The following is a 20,031-nucleotide window of genomic DNA, read 5'->3' as shown; positions in this document are numbered from 1 at the left end:
AAGAAATCCCTCAAGGTTTGTAAGAAGTCCAGTTTCTATTGTATATGTAATTTAATTTAGATATTAATGTTGAATTTGAATTTTCTAAATAAATAATAAAGATGTTATTGTATTACATGTGTAATTGTATACTACGTACCATACACGGAGAAGCACGTTTTTCGAACATTCTCCTTCTCTAAGGCGAAAAATCCTTCAAGAGAGAATTTAGAGAAGTGTGAAACTCATCAAGATAACTTTTCTTAATTATAACTTGCAAATCGTCATTGTACAATAGGGTTAGTGAATTGTACTCATAATTAAGCAAGATTAGCTAACATGTTGCTTAGTGCTTATGCAATATACTATATATTCTTCGGTATTTTCGCATAGGGAAATTACATGTATTAGAAGATGAACTTTATATACGATTTTAAATAGTAAACTCATTTATACTCACGTAATCAAATATACCCTAAAATGAGATTTTATATAGTTCATTAACCATTATCTTAGATTCCTCTAAATTTTGTCTCTGGGCAGAACACAACATTGAAAAGTTCCTGCTGACTAAATCTACTTACCAGTCAATTCGAATTTCGAAGGTGCTATTGCAGCCACTAAAATCTATTATTATATGAATATTATGAAAACCTCTTTGACAATATGCAAAAGTGGCTTAAGATTTAATTTCCGTGGAGCTTTCATAATTATTTTCTAGTAAATGCATTTCGTATGGTTTGGTTCCAACTGCAACAAGAAAATTCTGAACACCTCATTTTCACATGCCATTGTACATCATATTAAATCAAATCAAATATAGTTCTCAACTCAACAATGTGTTTACTCATGATCAGAAAAATGGAATACAGTATTTTGATATTCAGTCAATCAAGCTATGCCAATTAAAGCAACTTACTCAATTCTATTTCATTTATGCCTATTTACAAGCTTCTAACAACTACTTTTTTTCTCTAATATTATTCCTCACTGTTCAAACAAGTGGGCAAACACTACACTTTCCTTTTTTTAAAGAAAGCTAGAACATATAATTGCTCATGCGATCATCTTCCATTTCTGCTACCCTTGAGCAAAAATCCGGGGATACTAGAATCACAGTTGGCACCAACTCATTACCAAAGGTGAAAGGAACCTTTATCAGTCACATCAGAAACAAGAATTGCAGAAAACCCGGTCAACATTGCTGCTTGTTGTAACAATGAGAAACATAATAGCATCTCTACCGGAGAATACACATGCACCTGAGAAACAACTTACAGTAAACTTGTCATATGCAACCAGAACCAAAGACATTGTTGGGATCATGTGGGGGAACATGCCTTTCCTTACATTTACACCCAATAGGAAAAAGAATAGTTTTTTTTTTCTTTTTCTTTTCTTTTCTTTTTCTCCTCACTCTAGTTCTGCCAAAGATGCGAAATAAGTTAAGGAAATTGATTGTATGCTATGATTTTATTTGGAGAATACATCATATGGCATAGGCATGTATGGCATCGCATGGCATGTCGTGGATATCAAATATCTGCATTCTTCTGCAGAATCTTCCCCAAGCCCCCTACACCTAATCAAGGAAAGAGCATGGAAAATTGGGGGCACAACTATAATAAAATATACAATGGGGGGTGTTACATACAATTTGGAACTCAACCTAAGAAAAAACACAAAAAAAAGGAAGAAAAAAGAAAAGCATCAAATGCCAAATAACAAATTAACAAGGTGGCAAATTTCTAAAATCGCTATATGTCAAACGAGAACAACCTCACAAAATGGGGGTGGGGCTAGCATGATGGGGGCTGAAGTTGTTTAAGCCGTCTCACAACTTGTTTCATCGTCGGTCTGGTAGAGAGCGAGTCCACCGTGCACACAACTGCCAAGTGTAGGACTTCTACCAAATCATCTCCTGGTCCTGCATCCCACAACCCGGCAGTGAAGAACTCCTTAGCCCTGCCTTGCCTCAGTAACATGCATGCCCATGCTACTATGTTGAAGCCATTCCCGTAAGAGGAGAATGAAGGATCCAATGCTTTCTTGTCTGAGAGCAGCTCTAGAAGCACAACACCATAACTATACACATCAGCCTTATCAGAAACACGGCATGTCATGGCATATTCAGGAGCCACATAACCAAATGTTCCTGCTACACCAGTGGTAGCATGGGTCTCTGAAGTACCCAGAAGCCTGGCCAATCCAAAGTCGGACAGATACGCATTGAAATCATCATCCAACAAGATGTTGCTGGGCTTGACATCTCGATGGAGAACTCGAGGTACACACTGATCATGCAGGTAGGCAAGTGCACGGGCTATGTCTAATGCAATCTTGTGAAGAATTCTCCAATCCACAGCTCTTGTTGACCTCTCCTGGATAAATTTTTCCAGATTGCCACCTGGCAAATAGTTGTATATGAGAAACATCTCTGTCTCACAAGCATGATAACCGATGAGTGTGACAAGATTTGGATGATGAAGCCTTGCAAGGGTCTTAATCTCTGCATGGAATTGTTGAGCACCTTGAAAGCGTCCAATTGCCAGGCGTTTGACTGCCACCAAAGTCCCTGGTGATATCTCTGCCTTGTAGGTTGTCCCAAACCCTCCATTCCCAATACAGTTGCTTGTATTGAAATTCCCAGTGGCACGGACAACATCTTCATATGTCAATGGAACCCCGATATCAGTGAAGACAATGACCTCTTTTCTTGTGGACCCAGCAACCCTGGACATTGGTTTCCACTTCCTTGTGTAAAGGAACAGAATCACTAGCGCTACAAGAACAGAAACAATAGCTGATGCAGAAGTTATGGATGCTATTTCAATGGAGTTGAACCCACTCTTACTGCTAGAAGCCTGTTCTGGTGCAGCACTCTCAGAATTATCTGTTGCTTGCCCTTGTTGATCTGGTGATTGCACAGAGAGAGAAAATCCACGACAAGAACGTATAAGAGGATTCCCCACAGCACTGCTGCATTTAATTAAGCTGCTATGTGATGGCAAGGACCCAGATAAGTTATTGAAAGACACATTAAATGCAGAGAGCGTACGGAGGCTAGCCAAACCAGGAGGTATGTGGCCAGAAAGCTTGTTGTTGTTGAGGAGCACATCAGTTAGGTTTCTCATGTTCACAATAGCCTCAGGGATCTCACCAGTAAGCGAGTTGGAAGAGAGGTCCAAGACTTCTAAGTAGTGCAACTGCCCCAAGATTGAAGGAATCGAGCCACTTAAATTATTGCGTGCCAAAGAGAGAAACCTTAGATCCTTCAATTGACCAAGGCTGGAAGGAATTTGACCTTGTAATTGATTCCGACTTAAGTTAAGAGCAACAAGAGAAACCACGTCCCCAAAACCGGCAGGAATTGCTCCCGAAATATGATTTCCGGATGCGTCCAAAAATTTCAGTGATTTGCATATCGCGCCAACATTGGAAGGAATCTTACCAGACAAGTTATTATAACTGACATTTAATAGCAGCGAATCTACACCGTCACATTTATCAAACAGATTCGATGGTAACGGCCCGGAAATCTTGTTTTCTCCAACATTAAATGTGTACACAGTTTCTTTCCCTAGCCGGTCAGTTGCTATTGGCAGAGAACGAATGCCACTTAAGTTGTTTACCCCAAAATTATGGAACACAGATAGACCAAATCCTCCTAATGATGGCAAAATGGAAGTTCTATCCCTAACATTTGACATAAAAAACAATGCATATGGCAGGGACAAGTCATCATATTCAAAGAGATTCCCATTATATGAAGGAACAGGGGGACAGATATCACCAACAAACTCGGGTATCGGACCGGACAAAATGTTCCCACTAACATCAAAGACAGTCATACAAGGAACACCAAGTTCAGCAGAAAGCTCACCAGTGAAGTTATTTGAGCTCAAATCAAGGAAATGCAGCTTCTTGCAGGACATAAGCTGGTTGGGGAACTCCCCGGTGAAGTAATTCTGAGCCAAATTAACCACCTCCAACCTGTCACAACTGCCCCAATTTCTTGGAAAATCATTTTCCAGGTTAACCATGGGAGCCCACAACAATCTCAGTTTTGGAAGCAGTGCAACCTCCGCAGGCAATGCACCTTCAAAATAATTGAATTCGTCGTTCACAGAAACTGGCTGCCCTGCTGAAGAATCATCCCAGGAATCCCTCACCGCACCTCCGGTGGGATCAAAGAGGTTTGAGAGCACAAGGACAGACAACTCCGAGCAGTTCCCTAGCTCGCGTGGCACCGGACCACTGAGCGTGTTCCTCGAAACATCCAACACTTGAAGGCTCTTAAGCTTTCCGATTTCACTGGGAATGGCATCTACCAAAAGATTCGAATACAGAAGCAGAGTCTTCAACCCGGTACAGTTACCTAAATTTACCGGAATGCCCTGGACCAAGAAGTTCCCTGACAAATCCAGATGCTCAAGGCTCCCACAATTATCCCCTATCTCCTCCGGGATAACGCCGACGAGCTCGTTAAATGACAGATACGCCCCTCTAAGCCTCCCTAAGAAACCAGGAACAGAACCATTCAAACCATTAGCAGCCAAATTCAGAACCTCCAAGCTATCGAGTGATACAATTGAGCTCGGTATCTCTCCAATGATTCTGTTGAACCCTAAATTCAGAACCCTCAGCTTCTTCAAACCTTCGAACCGTAACGGTAGGTGACCGGTCACCAAGTTCCCTTCTAGATCAAGCACCTCCAAGTTCCGCAACCCCCAAATTTCGCCGGGAATCTCGCCGTCAATGCCGTTGAAGGGGAGAGAGAGGATCCTGAGCTCGGAAAGCTCGCCGATAACCGGCGGGAGCTTTCCGAAGAGGGAGCCGCCGCTGCCGTTGCAGCTCCGCCTGATTCCGAAGCCGTATAGAGGGAATTGAGCGAAATCGGAGCAGAAGCTTCGGCTGCTCCGGCCGTTTCCGGTGAGGTTGATGGCTACTACGCGCGGCGGCGAGGCCAAGTCGCAGAGTACGCCGCGCCATGAACAGTGGTCGGAGTCGTTGCCGGCTGTGGGGATCCACGTGGAGAGCATGCCGGAGGGGTCGGAGATAGAGTCTTTGAGCTTGAGAAGTAGGGATTTGTCGGAAGAGGGTGAAACGGCGTCGTTTTTGTGAAACGAAAATAGGAGGAGGAAAAGGAGGAACATAAAGTGGAACTGAGAAGTGAAGGTGCTCCATTTGATCACTGAACTGGAACGAAAAGAAGAAGAAGAAGAAAACATCTCACAGAAGAAGATGCAAAACTGGAATTCAAAACACAACAAAAATCTTCTTTTATTTTTGTTTGTTTCTCCCTTGGGTGAGTAAAGAAGGGAGAAAAGGGTTTTTCTGAAAACCCTAATCCCGATTTTGAAGGAAAATTGCAAGAAAGAAAAAAAAGGGGATGAGAGAGAGGAGGAGGAGACGAAGGAGGAGAGAAACAAGATTCAACGGTGTTCTTTTTCACAAAACGCGTTTTTCTTCCTCTAAGCAACAGTGTTTTCTTTTTCCCAAAAAAAAAATAAATAAAAAATAAGAAAATAAAATGGAAAAATAAATGATAATGATTCTTAATTAATTTTGATTTTCGTGAGGGAGTGTTTCGTGGCGTCTGGGAATTGGGATTGGATGGTGAGAGGGTCCACAGTACGTGCCAGGTAGGATATGGTGGTGACCATGTGCAGTCAACAAATGAAGATGCCACGTTATATACAAATTCCTGAATACATCAGGCTTACGTCATATTATACAAAAGAAAAAATGTTTGTTGTACACGTTTTTTTATTTAAATAAAAATAGTTACTCAAATAAATTAGACTACAAAAGTTTATCCGATTTAGAGTTTAGGGTGTTCTTTTTTTTTTTGGAAGGCTAAGATTATGAAAATAAACATTATACGATTTTTGTTTGTATTAACAATGAAAAATTGGGCAAAAATAAATTTGACATTTTCGTTGCTAGTAACTACGAAAATGAGCAACATTTTCACTAATGTTGATAGCGAAAATGAGCAAACATTTTCAATGCTGACTGCGAAAATAAAGTAATATTTTTGTACTCACAAACGGTGAAAATGTGGCAGTTTAGGTTGTTTATTTTTTCATACAGTACTTGTGAAAATAGCAGCAGTAAAGTTTAAATATGTCGCTTATAAATACGTGAAGTCATCTGTAACAAATGTCCTACCACTCAATTATAATGTATATTTAGTGATTATAATCGTTTTGATTGAATTTAAAAGTTTTATTTTGTTGAATATAAATTTATTAGGAATGAGACATATAAAAAATTAGATATCGGTTTTATTTCTGGATGAAAGTCAAAGTATGCGATATAAAGTATTTTGAGAAAAAAATGGCAAGCATGTTTGTGCTATGTTTAATTGTCATAGTAAGATTATAGGACAACAAGTGCTAGAGCTTTACATTGAAGAATTGATATCGGTGGCCTGAGGATTGTGTCATTAGAACTTGATTTTGTACCAATGAGTGTTGGATTTTTGGAAGACTCAGAAACGCATGAGGAGTGGATTAAAATTGGATCTAATAGTGATAGCGACGAAAGATAAAGTTCATTTCAAAAATCCAACTTTTCGGGCTTCCACAATCATGATTTATCCTTCTACCACTGTCTCCTCTTCCTAGTCATTCACAAGTTTCAAATCGCTATTCTTGATTTAGCCCTTTATGCTATGAAGATTGATTTGATGCCCTTTAATCCTGGGAGCCTTGACGACTACAATACAGAAGACAGTGTAGAGTTGCGAGTTAGACATAAATTTTATAATAGAGAGTCCATGAACCTAGCCGTCAATAAGTACAACAATTGCAGGAATATTGAATATCGGGTAATTGAGTTAGATTGGCTAAAGTACCACTGCTATTACAAGCATTATGCAATTAGCTGTCGCTGGAGCAATTGGGTTGCTTTTTTATAGAACTTTAGATACTGAGAGATTCTTAAATATGAAGCACAATAAGGTAATCTATTTGTTCCGATAAGATCATAAGGGTGTTACAAGGTGCTGTGGAAGAATAATATAAGTTTATAGGAAAAGTATGAGGAGCCAATGAAATACTTGTACAATGTGTACAATGGAGGTTTATGGAGTATTAGAGATATAACTATTAGTGTTATTTTTTTCCATCCGTTGAAACTTTTGGGATGATGAGTAGTATCATGACATGGTATTAGAGCGTTAGATCCGAAAGGTCAAGAGTTTGATTTTTGGTGAATCCCAAAATCAGTTTAATTTTTTGGGAAGATGTTTATTATCCCTAGTACTCGAATGGTTATTCTAGATAGTATAGAGGATGTTCATTTTGTAACTCAATAGTCCATTATATACATTGTACAAATAATCCATTGTCTCTTTAGCGAAATCCAAGTTTAAGACATCGTACATAAAGATATGGATGATAAAACAAAAAGTAATTATTCATTTTTATAGGAATTGAAAAGAGTCGTACCACCAATTTCTAAGGTTGTCGAATATGATAGAACATTATTTATTGGGTATAGTGCATGATTTTCAATATTTGCTGTAGAAGAGGTAGAATCATGCGAAGGATGGACTCCTCACATGTACCATATTTGGACACAGAAGGTTGTGATTGCGGGCTAGCTTTTTCAAACTTACATTATCCTTAGTGTAACAGCATGTGCAGCTATGAGAATTGATTGGACTAAAATACTTTTAACGTTTAGTTAGTTTTAATTTTGTTTCTAACTTTTTAAATATGTTTCAATTATATTCTTAGAGGTTAACATCGTTAACAAATATTTTAATGTTGTTATCTTAAACTAACATGTAAACTGTAAAGGTCCTACGATGTCATGTTAGAGTAGAATTATCATGCTATATGTTATCAACATTTAGAGGTATAACAATTAAAAATATAAATACGTTAGAACTGTCACACTGATATTTTTACTAGAATTTAATTTTGATGCATTATCATTATAAAATAGTTTTACATCAACAAAAATAATTATATTTTATAGTGATCACTTGAATGATTATTCAAAAAAATAAATATAATTATACAATTATATAAAACATTTTATATTATCAATATATTAAAATTAAACTTTTCTTAATAATGGCATTAACCTCCAAAATTATAATTAAAACATTTTTAGGGTTTTTTGACAAAATTGTAACATGATTTACTATTTTTTGAATCATAATATGACTCTTTTAATTTAAATTCAACACAAGTGTGCATGGGTAAACACATATATATAGTTATGTTATGTGTCTATTTAAAATTAATCTTTTATATAAAATATATATCTATATAATATATATAAATATATAATAATTTCTTTAATGTCTGAATTTTATATGTATATAAAGTTTTTTTGATATGTTTAAAGGAGAGTTTTATTGCTCTTCCCTTTAAAATCGTGAATATGGCCAGTAACATTAAATACAAACTATAGATATCACTTCTATTGATTTCTCTCTCCGTTTTAATAAAGTAAATAACATTAGAATCATCAAAATTCATTATTTTAATTATTATTTAGTTATTAATTTAATTTTTTAATTTAATAATTTAATAATATATTTTATCTCATATTTTTAAATATTAATAATTAATTAATAACAAAAAAATAATAAATTTTAATAATTTTTTAATGTTTTTTATAAAATAATAATTTAAAACATACGCATACTAAAAACGCTTTTTAATTTGTATATGGAAGCCTGGCTGGTGTTGCATCTGGTTATGGAAAGGAAGCGGCTACACGTTGGTGTGGTGTCAGGTGCTGAAGGAAATCGGGCCGTGCGACATCCAACTTGCAACATGGACGGTTCGAGAAGTAGCTCCCAAAACGGACGGTCCGCGTAAAACTCACTCCCAAACGGTGCCCTGAATATCAACATTAACCATGCAATAAGGACTCTCACCATCCGAATTATCACTTTCACTTTCCGCATTTACTCTCAACCTCAAAACTCCATTCTTCTTCTTCATTTCTCTGCTGCCAGTGGGTGTGCATGGTGGAAAAAAAAAAAAAGAAAAATGTCAAAGAAATGTAAAATTAAAAATGTTGATCGTCCTGAGTTTCATATTATACATTATCTCAGTCATTCTGATTATGTAAATTTGTGTAAAATTTTTTTAATTTTTATAATTATAATTATTTTTATTAGAAATTTAGTTGTTCTTATTGTTGTTAGGATCTGAAGTTAGAGATATACATAGAATGGTTAGGACTATTCAACGTTTTTATTTTTTTTCTAAAATTTTTTCATTATTTTTTTATAAAAAATATTATTATTAGGGGGTTAATTATTATTATTGTTGTTAGACATTAAATCTGAAAATATAAATAGAATGATGTTATATTTATGTAAAACAAACGCAATATTTTTTTAATTTGTTTAATATTTTTTATTATAATTATTAGTGTTAGGAAGTGAATTATTAATATTTAGAAAATTAATTATAAAATGTAAATCAAATTATTATTAATTTTTTTATACAACGTTTATTTTTTTTGAAATCTTTTTTAAATTTTTAGTTATAATTGTTAGAAAATTAAATATTATTGTGCCTGTGAGTAATTGAATTTAGGAATAAAAAAAACTGAATGGTTAGTATTAATTTTTAAAAGTACGTTAGTTTATTTTTGTTAATTATAGTTATCATTGTTAGGAAGTTAATTATTATTGTTATTAGAAAATAAATTTAGGAAGATAATGAGAATGATTATTAGTAATTTTTAAAATTTAGAAATATGTGTTTAATTTTACTTAAGTAATAATTAATAGATAATTAATATTACAAATTATAATGTTATATATTAGAAAAAAATTTTCTACCGCAAATAAATAAATAGCATCTCTAATGTTGTAACATTCTTGAGAATTGATTAGGAATGTATGTATTAGTTAATGTTATTAATAGTTAGATTTGAAAAATTTTAAGGATTAATAATTCATTTCATTTTAGAAGTTATAATTATTTGTTTTAGTTGGATTTAGTCAAATAATTTATGACAGTTGTGTTGTTTTAAGTAATACGTGTTGTTGAGTTAGTTGTGTAAATTTTATTAATGAGTTGCTTCAGTTAAAAAATTCTTGTCTTTTAGTAGTAAGTTAGTAATAGTTAATGAATGAGTTGATAATAATTTATTATGTTTTTTTGTAGAAATTAAGAATGTTGACATGTGACCATCCAATTCTTCTGGATCGGTATAACGATAGGGTGGAGGAGCATTTACGAGTTACTGGATTTTATCATGCATCTCAGAATGGTGTAGTACAATGTCAGAAAGCACTGGTGAACGCTCTAATCGAACGGTGGCACCCAGATACACATACGTTTCACCTTCCCATTGGTGAATGTGTCGTGACTCTTGAAGATGTGCCTTTAATTCTTGGTCTTCCGACAGATGGTCTTCCAGTCACATGGATGACAATGAGTAGTTTCGAAGCCTTGGAGGCGGATTGTTTGCATCAATTTGGAGTTGCACCGCGTAAGTCAGACTTTAGAGGATGCTGCATAAAACTGACGTGACTGCGGAATCTAAAATAAAATTTTCAATTGACTGATGAAATAAGTATACAGAGGTATGTGAAGTACCACATTATGTTGCTGATCGGGACGATCTTGTTTGGGGATAAATCTGGGGCAAGTGTGCACTGGAAGTTTCTACCCTTGCTTTGTGATTTCGGCAGTATTGGACAGTACAGTTGGGGATCGGCATACCTAGCATACCTCTACAGGGCATTATGCAGGGCATCCCGCTTTGACTGTAAGAAAATCGATGGTCCACTAACACTTCTACTTGGATGGGCTTGGATCCGACTGCCGTATCTATCGCCGCTTTCTAGGGAACCCTGCAGTTTTTTGCTAGCAAACAGGTAATATTCTGTTACAATGTACCCGTATCTTGATATTTAGAATTCAGTTGAACTAAATAAATATATCATATTAGGTGGCGTAACTGGGAACGTGGTGACCGATGATATAGATATCTGACGCTAAGTCACTTTAGGAAGGCCTTTGATAAACTTCAGAAAGGCCAGGTTTATTTTTATTAAAGAAGTATTAGTTTCGGGTTTAGGGTTTAGGTAAATCTTATGAAGCATTGTTATTGTAACTGTTATGTGGGTTGTAATTATGAGTTTCATTTATTTTTGCCAGTTTGTGTGGGCTGCTTATACTGTGGATCGCGTGGATCCGAACATAATTCCTACCGAAATCTACATGCAGTCAGTTGTCTGGAGCGCTACAGTACCGTTGGTGTCATTCGAATGTATCAAGTGGCATGCTACCGATAGGATTAGGTGACAGTTCGGTTTCGTTCAGGGAGTACCTCATCAGGAACGGAATCTGGATAAGGCGCATGGAGAAGTCCTGACTGGTCCTAAGAATCTTAACTGGGTCACGGCACCGAGTCATTCATTTTGGGTGATGCATTGGACAAACAGGTATAACCACGTTATTTCTGAGCTTCCCATGCCTTCACAGTATCCATTGGATACTTACATGTACTGGTACTGATCAAAATTTGGGGACCACTTGAACTTGTCAAATCTTGTGGTTCAAGAGAATGATGAGGATAATCAGGATATGGATGAGTGTAATCAGGATATGGATGATGGTAGTCAGGATGCAGATGATGAAAATAAAGAATAGGAGCCACAGTCGCCGCCACCATCACATCCAAATCCGCTTCGACAAAAACAACCTTAGTCCTCAAGCCAGTATGTACCTCAGACACAGTTTACCCTGTCATTTTCAATACATCAACAATATTGGGGTATGTCACAGTTTGAACCAGGAGAAGGAGGTTCTTTTAGCCAATTGCTTGGGTTCATAACTGCAAATGCAGGACAATTACAATATGGCAATTAGCCTGAGTTCATGGCAGATAGGTATTCGTTGGATGCAAGGCTTCCGTGCCATACCTCATCGGTTACTTCTGGAGGGTCCGTATCTGTTGACTCTAGTAGAAGTGAAGGTGGACGCGAATTTCTTAATAGTCAAAATCCTATCCGTGTTTCCATGGGACCTCTTGAAGAAGATGCTAACACACTCGAGCAGGAGACCAATGCGTATCTAGTAGATGACCCAGATGACGAGGACGATGAGGAGGAGGATGAAATAGAGGAGTCGATGAGGATGAGGAATCCCGTAATGATGGTATTATTTTGTGTATTTTGCTTTACATATTCGATTAGTTATTCATTTTGTGTTCATAAATGGTATTATGTTGTGTATTTTGTGTTCATAAATGGTATATCTGTGTGGTTTGACTAAATGATATGTGGTATCTCTGTTGGTTTGATTACCTAATGTGCTATATTTAATTATTTTTATTAAATTGTATACAGCTCAGGCACACACTCCGTATGAGAAAGTCAAAGGTTACAATCTGAGGATTGATCTGCCACGTCGTAGTGCTAATCGCTACACTCCATCTGTGTTCAAAAAGGCCGCAAAAAATGCAAAAACTTTGTGAAGGATATAAAGTGGACAATGAAAAAGTAGTTGTGGTGTAGTAAACTTATTTATGTAGTGACGTCATTCGCGTGTCCATCTCATTCAAGAAGCACGTCATTCTGGGGCGACCTTTCGTGACGCGTCTGAGGAACGGATTCGGCATGAACCGAGGTCCGTTGTAAGCAGGCCATGTAGTGGGATTATCTAGTGGTCGAAACCTTGCTCGGTATACCCGCCGAACTTGGTCCATCTTATACACATCATGCACAGACACTTGCCAATCCAGTCGCTAGTTGGCACAACATGCGAACACATGTCGACAGGAGATTCGGTCCACCTGGAACTCACCACAGTCACATCGAAGGCCACGTAGGTCGACTGCAAACTCCAGTTCACTTGGCATCTCATGCACTTCAAAGACCTCATTTTGCCGGTCAAAGCAACTAACCTGAATGTTTCCTGATGCAAATTGGTTTGCATACAACTTCGAGGTCATGACATCAGAAAACACATGGCCAGCATTAATCCGGGCTTCTGCCTCGGATCTTTTCCGGGTGAACAACTTGTTAAGCCTGTAGAATGTTGCCTTCACAAGGGCAGTAACAGGGAGATTACGTGCACCCTTCAATACTGAATTGATGCATTCCACTAGATTTGTCGTCATATGACCCCATCGATATCCACCATCAAAAGCCAACGCGTACTGTTCACGGAGAATTCGGTTTAACCAGTTAGTTTAGGCCTCGCTCCGTTCTCGTAAACGCTAGTAATGCACTTCATACTCACGCACCGTCCTCGAATATCCTGCAGGATAAAAAGAAACAAATGAAAAAAAAATAGGTCAAAAACACTTATTGAAGGTAACTCTATTACTAAATTAATTAGCTTTACTGAGCGCTACCTATATTGATGACCAGTTTCTGCAAGTACGGCGCCTTGAATTTTCTCAGAAAATTCGACTCTATATGCCTGATGCAAAACATATGAAAAGCTCTAGGAGGTGACCAAGCCCCCTTACTCCTTTTCACAGCTGCATTTATGGATTCGTGATGGTCAGATATCAATCCCACACCATCCCGAGTGACAACATGCTAACGAAGGTTACTAAAGAAAAAGTGTCACGCATCAGAAGTCTCTCCCTCCACAATAGCAAACGTAATTGGAACGATATTGTTGTTGCCATCCTGTGAAACTGCCACTAGTAGACAACCCTTATATTTTCCATACAAGTGAGTCTCATCCACCTGGACAACTGGCTTACAATGTCTGAATACTCTAATACAGGGGTAATAACTCCCAAAAGACACGATGCAATACCCGAATATCAGTCACCAAGTCATTGCCTTGATATGCAGGCATAATCTCAAAATGAACAACAGCTGATGGCTCCTTATGACACATAGCCTCAAACCATATAGGCAAGGCTTCGTACGATGCTTTCTAGCCTCCAAATATTTTTTCTACTGCCTTTTGCTTAGCCAACCATGCTTTCCGATAACTAACGGTGTAGTTGAACTTCGATTGCACCTTTGCTATAACCAATTTTACCTTTAAGGCGGGGTCAGCCTCAACCAACGGCTTTATTGCTTCTGCAATTGTGGTCGAATCCAGCTTCGAATGATCCTGAGAAATTGTGGCTCTGGTACATGTGTGACTGCCATTATACTTCTTTATAATCCAACAATACTTCTAGCTGATCATGCTAACCTGGATAAGCCAATCACACCCTGACCCATACTGTGTACACTTCGTATAAAATGTCAACGGCTCAGACTCATACACCCGGTAGTCTACACTTCTTCGTATGGTATACTCTTTTATCGCCTTAATAACAGCTTCTCTGAAACTGAATTCCATCCCAACGGCAAATTCACCATCTGCGACAAAAGGAATTTCTGCCACCAGGACAGCCATACAAAAAATATTTAATACACAAATATTTAAACATCAAAAATAAAGGTAAATCAATTTTTACTACATCAATTATGATATAAATCCAAACTATTTATATTTAACTAATTTACTAATTTAGTAACAAATACTTATTTATATTCAAGTAATTTACTAACAAATACTAATTTATATTTAACTAATTTACTAGTTTACTATTTTATACTAATAAATACTAATTTATATTAATCTAATTTACTAATTTACTAATATATACTAATTCATATTTACTTAATTTACTAAATTAACTCGTAAATATTAATTGATATTTAACTAATTTACTAATTTACCAATAAATTTTAATTTATATTCAACTAATTCAATAACTTCCTAAAAAATTTACTATCTTAAACATAAATACACAAATAGGTAAACAAAAATAAATACTAATCGAGTATATTTTCACACTTCACTTAGCTAGATGGTCTAACTATCAAGATAAATTATTAAAAAATTCTAATCCTTTTTATAAATACGAAAAATTACGTACCTGCACTGATATAATCCGGAAATTCCGGAACATGCATGACTTTCAAATCCAAAACTCGCATGAATGATGACTCCTCAAACGGCACTTCATTTGCCAGTGCATTGCCACACCTAACACATCCGAAGCCATAGGTTCGTCACCTTGATCTTCATCTCCATCTGGACCAACAACTTCGCAGTTGCTTTCAAACTCTTCTTCACTGTCACTATTGTAATCTTCCCGTAGAATCTGGTCGGCCTCAGATTGCTCAAACTCAACATACAGCTCGATGAACGGGAGTTGACTCCGATTTTCAATATCCATTGAAAACATCTCTTGCATGCTCGCTTCGTCCGTTACATATTTGCCAAACACTTGTATAGGATATATATATAGAATACAGGATATTCTTCTTGCCCTCTCAGAATGAATCTTTTCACAGATTACACCTTTGAACTCTTCAAATGAGATTGTAAAAGGAATCACAACATCTAATAGATTTTCATAAACAAATGTTACTCCTTCAGATGTTTGTAACAAAATCTGACCAAAATAATACACCTTCAATAAAATTCTATCACTCATTTCTCTCAATCACATAAACAAGATCATAAACTTGAGTACTAAATTTTTAGCTATCATGACAAGCAAGTAAGAAATAGAGAAACAAGAAACCTGAAGAAAGAACCGTTGAAGAAGGAGAAGAAGATGCGATTTGTTCTGATCCAGCATCCACCCACTTTTATTTAAAGTCACAAACAACTCGGACCCTGTGATTAGGTTTAGTACGTTCAAAAAAAATATAAAATACTAAAATTGCACCCTCCAATTTCATAACCCAATTCATAAAAAAAAAATACACATTACTAACAACTCAGAGGGTACGATTACCACCCTTCGAAAATCCAAAAATTTCATCGTCTCCAAATCAGACTTACGGATTTGTTGAGCCAAATCTAAAACTCAAACAAGTCGAATGGTCCGAGTTCTTGGACTTGACACTATCAAAAAAATTGCCCCACAGATTGGTCAATTCTATATCTAGGAAAGACACGCACAAGCCTTTCATATCAAAAAAATTGAGCCATATATGTTATCATTTCTAGTAGACACTATAAAAATAAGAAAATGTATAGTACTAAAGTTTATATGTTTAGTTTCAAAATATAATATTTATGAAAAAGAATAATCTGTAAATAATTTAAAGTTTTTAATTGATTTTTTTAATTATAGAATAAAATAGATCATATATGTTCTTTTCGTTTCAAAATATTTGTTCGAAAATAAAACAAAAAAATATTAAGATTTTTATGACCCAACATATACCTTACATATTCCGATTTAATCAAATTGAAGTAGGTTGTCAATTTGATACACAGCGGATAAGATAGAATACGGGTAGAATTTTTGTGCGAATTAGATAGGGCGCGAGTTGAACCTCAACTCTACTCGACTAACCCGCACCCTATATACACATATATTATATAATATAGTAATATACTTATATAAAAGTACATTTTAAATAGATGTTTAATTAAAGACCTCTCATTAAATGTAAAAGATCCTTATTCACTAAAATAAGATCATTATTAATTGATAATTTAATACATTTTTTAACATAAAAATTAGTTCTATTTTAAATGGACAGAAGTCGAGTTGGTAGTTCACTCTAAATTATCATCAAGTTATATAATATTATTACATCTTTTTTTGTAATTTGCAAGTAGAATCGGGTTCCTGCAGATTAAGAACAGCTAGGATTAAGATTAGGGTATTCTCAACTTATAAATAGAGTAAGGTTAATTTTATATAATAATTTTAATTCACATATAGAATTAAGGGTTAAGTACGATTTGGTCCTTAAGGTATAGACCAAAATTTTTTTCGTCCCCAACCTTTTTTTGTATACAAAATCGTCTCTAAGGTTTAAAACCAAATTTTAAAATTGTTCTTTTTACTTAAATCATAAAATTTTGGATCAAATTATCCATAACAAAAAAATATAAAACAAAAAAAATAAGAGAAGGAGAGTGTTTCTGCTCCTGTGAAAGAAAAAGGGAAGAAGAAAAAGAGAGAAAAAAAGAAGAAAAAGAAACTGTCTATAATCTACCTCTACCTCCACTTTTGCCACAAAAAATTTAAAACCAAGTTAAACCTTAGAAACAATTTTAAAGTCAAGTTAAACTTTTAGAACCATTTTGTATACAAAAAAAAAAGTTAGAGACAAAAAAAATTTTTAACTTATACTTTAAAAATTAAAATTATACTTAATCTTCAAATTAAAATTAAATCCAAATTCTATTTTATTCTACCCCTCACCTCTCCTAATGTCTCCAACATATATTACACGGAAAGGAAAGTAATGCAGAATAAACAACTTATGTTAATATTTGTTAATTAACAAAATTTGTACATAAGTGGACTCATTCTCTAATTTTGTCAAACAAGTGCAACCCCAGATGGTACACGCATGATGTGTTCAAACTTAAAAAGTTTCATATTAATATATATTAGTATTATTATTGTAATGGGCTAATGGCCCCTCGATCGGTTGGTAGGCTTAAAGTTGATAAAGGGCTTTAAAGATACCACAAAAGTTAAACACATGGCTCTGTAAAACCATCCCACGTGGGATATTGTCTCAAAATGCCACAAATATGATGATATGATATGATTTTTCTTTGTATTATTATTCTTCTTTAATTCTTCTTTTCTTTTCCCTTACATGGTTTTCTTATTTTCTTTTTCTGGCTATGGCTTACATGGTTTTTTTTGTCATCTAATATGAGTCCTTAAATGGTTTTTTGTTGGATTTGAAAGGAGTGCCGTTTAACAAAAAGAAAAAATCGGTGCACATCTTTTTAAAATCTAAATAGCATAATTTTCGTATGGATATTTATTAGGTATAAAAAGATCAAAACAATGTAATATACCATTGACAAAATTTCCAAAACAATAAAAAATTAAATGGATTATTAATTTCTAATTAAATCATAACCCTAACTATATATATATATATATATATATATATATATATATATATAATTTCACTGTATTTCTTATAAAAAAAAAGAAGTGATATTAATTATCAAATAAAAGTAATATTATCATTATATATCAACTAATATATATAAATGCTGTTATATTTAATTTATTTTTAATATATATTTTATACGTATGTGTATGATTCATTTAATTGTTGATTTTTTATGTACATAAATAAAGTAGTGCATCTTATTTATAAGATTGTTTTTTCAAAGATATCACATAATTCAATTTAGTTTAATAAGATTTATTGTTTTAATTTAACCTTAAAAGTTATTAATGTGAATAAATTGTTACAAAAAAAATTTATACATATGATGGTTTGTCATTAATAACTGTTAACATGTAATTAAGGTAATTAAAATCAATCTTGCATGGCATATTTTTTGAGAACCTGCAAAAACATTTCGACACTCAAGTCATAATGAATTTAAAATATATAAGGTGCGTAGAGTGAATGATGTACTTGAGAAAGTTGGAGTTCCTTTTTATATAAGTGATATTATCTTATTTGGCTAAAATAAGAGAGGATTTGGTTTTGAATGTTGGTTAGAAAATCTAGTAAGCTGGTTTGGACCTTCTAAAAAGAGGAAGCAGGTCGAACTCGGATAGTCGGGCTGAGAGCCGCTCTAAATGTGGAATCCGTGTGCCAAATCCGTAACAGATTTTTTAAGATTGATTGTTTTAATTTAATCTTAAAAGTTATTAATGTGAATGAATTGTTACAAAAAAATCAATACATATGATGGTTTGTCATTAATAACTACTAGAGTGAATTCCTCATTCAATTCCTGACAATTATTTCGAAAGGACAACGAGACCTCCAAGAAAAAAAAAAATCCAACCCGACCCCCTAATTTTTTTTTGGGACTGATTAGTCCCTCTACAAAAAAAAACAACATTGACTTTTTTTGGCATAGGGGCTAATCAGTCCCATAAAGTAAAGCTCAGGGACCGGATTGAGTATTTTTTTTGTCAAGAACCTCGTTATCTTTTGAAATAATTGTCAGGGGCTGTTTTGAATTTTTCTCTAAATACTAATATGTAATTAAGGTAATTAAAATCAATCTTGCGTGACATATTTTTTGGGAACCAAAAAACTTTAGTATAAAAAGCCTAAAAGTTTTCTTATTTGACTTTATTTAAATCATTTTTATAAAAAAAATTCTATTTTTTAAGAGATACTAAAATGATATTTACATTTTTTTTATTTATAAAATATACACTTCCCTCCCTTATAATTTTTTAAAAAATTTCTCTTTAATCTATTTTAAATTTTTTGTGTTAACTAACATTAATTTTACCCATTTGTTAACAAAAAATAAATTATTCTTTTATAAAAATATCTTTTAGCAAAAATTTTATTTTTTTGTAATTAAATTTTGTTTAGCAAAATACTCTTTAACAAATTATTTTTTTATTAATTAAACTGTATTTTTTTCAAAATATTTTTTTCAGCTTTTTAATTATTAAATTATTTTTCTTAAGATACCCTTTAATAATGTGGATTCAAAATCTTCTAACCGAGCTTGCATGTCCTTTATCAACAGTTCCTCAAGTGTATTGTGATAACCTCCATGCAATTTTATTAGTAGCAAACCCAATTCTGCACTCAAAATTGAAGCACTTTGAGCTAGATTTGTATTTTGTACAAGATTATGTTGAGAAGAAGTCTATTCATGTAAGTCACATCCCTGAAATCAGATAAATTACAGATATTCTAACTAAAGCTACACCATTCAGCACCTTTCTTTATTTTTGGTCCAAACTCAATGTTAAAAGCTCTTCAAACTTGAGTTTGATGGGAGAATGACAGTGTATAGATAATAAACAGCATATAATTAGTAAAATTAAAAGATGATTCTAGCGTAGTAGTTAGTTATGCTATGTCAGCTAGTTAATTATGATAAGGTTAGTTTGAGTGCTACCCAAAATCACTCTATATATATCAAATTGTAATCAATTCTCTGAAATACTTTAGAATCATATCTACCACATCTAAAATGCTTTCTTTCTCATCTCTCTATTCTCTTCTCACCTAAAAAAATATCCTGCTACCTTTTACTCTCTAAATCAAACTAATTTATTAATAGCTCTATAAGTTATATATTGTTGTAAAATAAATAGATAAGGAAG

At 34.3% G+C, this 20,031-nt stretch overlaps 1 protein-coding gene across 1 annotated transcript; it reads right to left on the bottom strand.

Annotated features, from left to right (window-relative positions):
• Positions 1–799: 799 nt before the first annotated feature.
• Positions 800–5,422, bottom strand: LOC130954602 (LRR receptor-like serine/threonine-protein kinase RPK2). The gene has a single exon (XM_057881359.1). It carries the CDS (start codon positions 5,208–5,210, stop codon positions 1,779–1,781), a length of 3,432 nt encoding a protein of 1,143 aa, XP_057737342.1. The 5' UTR covers positions 5,211–5,422; the 3' UTR covers positions 800–1,778.
• Between the last annotated feature and the right edge of the window lie 14,609 nt (positions 5,423–20,031).

This window comes from Arachis stenosperma, chromosome 10 (assembly GCF_014773155.1).
Source record: "Arachis stenosperma cultivar V10309 chromosome 10, arast.V10309.gnm1.PFL2, whole genome shotgun sequence".
In the NCBI taxonomy this organism is placed as follows: domain Eukaryota; kingdom Viridiplantae; phylum Streptophyta; class Magnoliopsida; order Fabales; family Fabaceae; genus Arachis; species Arachis stenosperma.
Note: the sequence above shows the minus strand (reverse complement) of the source record. Positions and strands in the feature narration are given on the sequence as shown.

Excerpts from the sequence above, each read along its gene's own strand:
- LOC130954602 (XM_057881359.1), bottom strand. The coding sequence starts at position 5,210 with ATGTTTTCTTCTTCTTCTTCTTTTCGTTCCAGTTCAGTGATCAAATGG.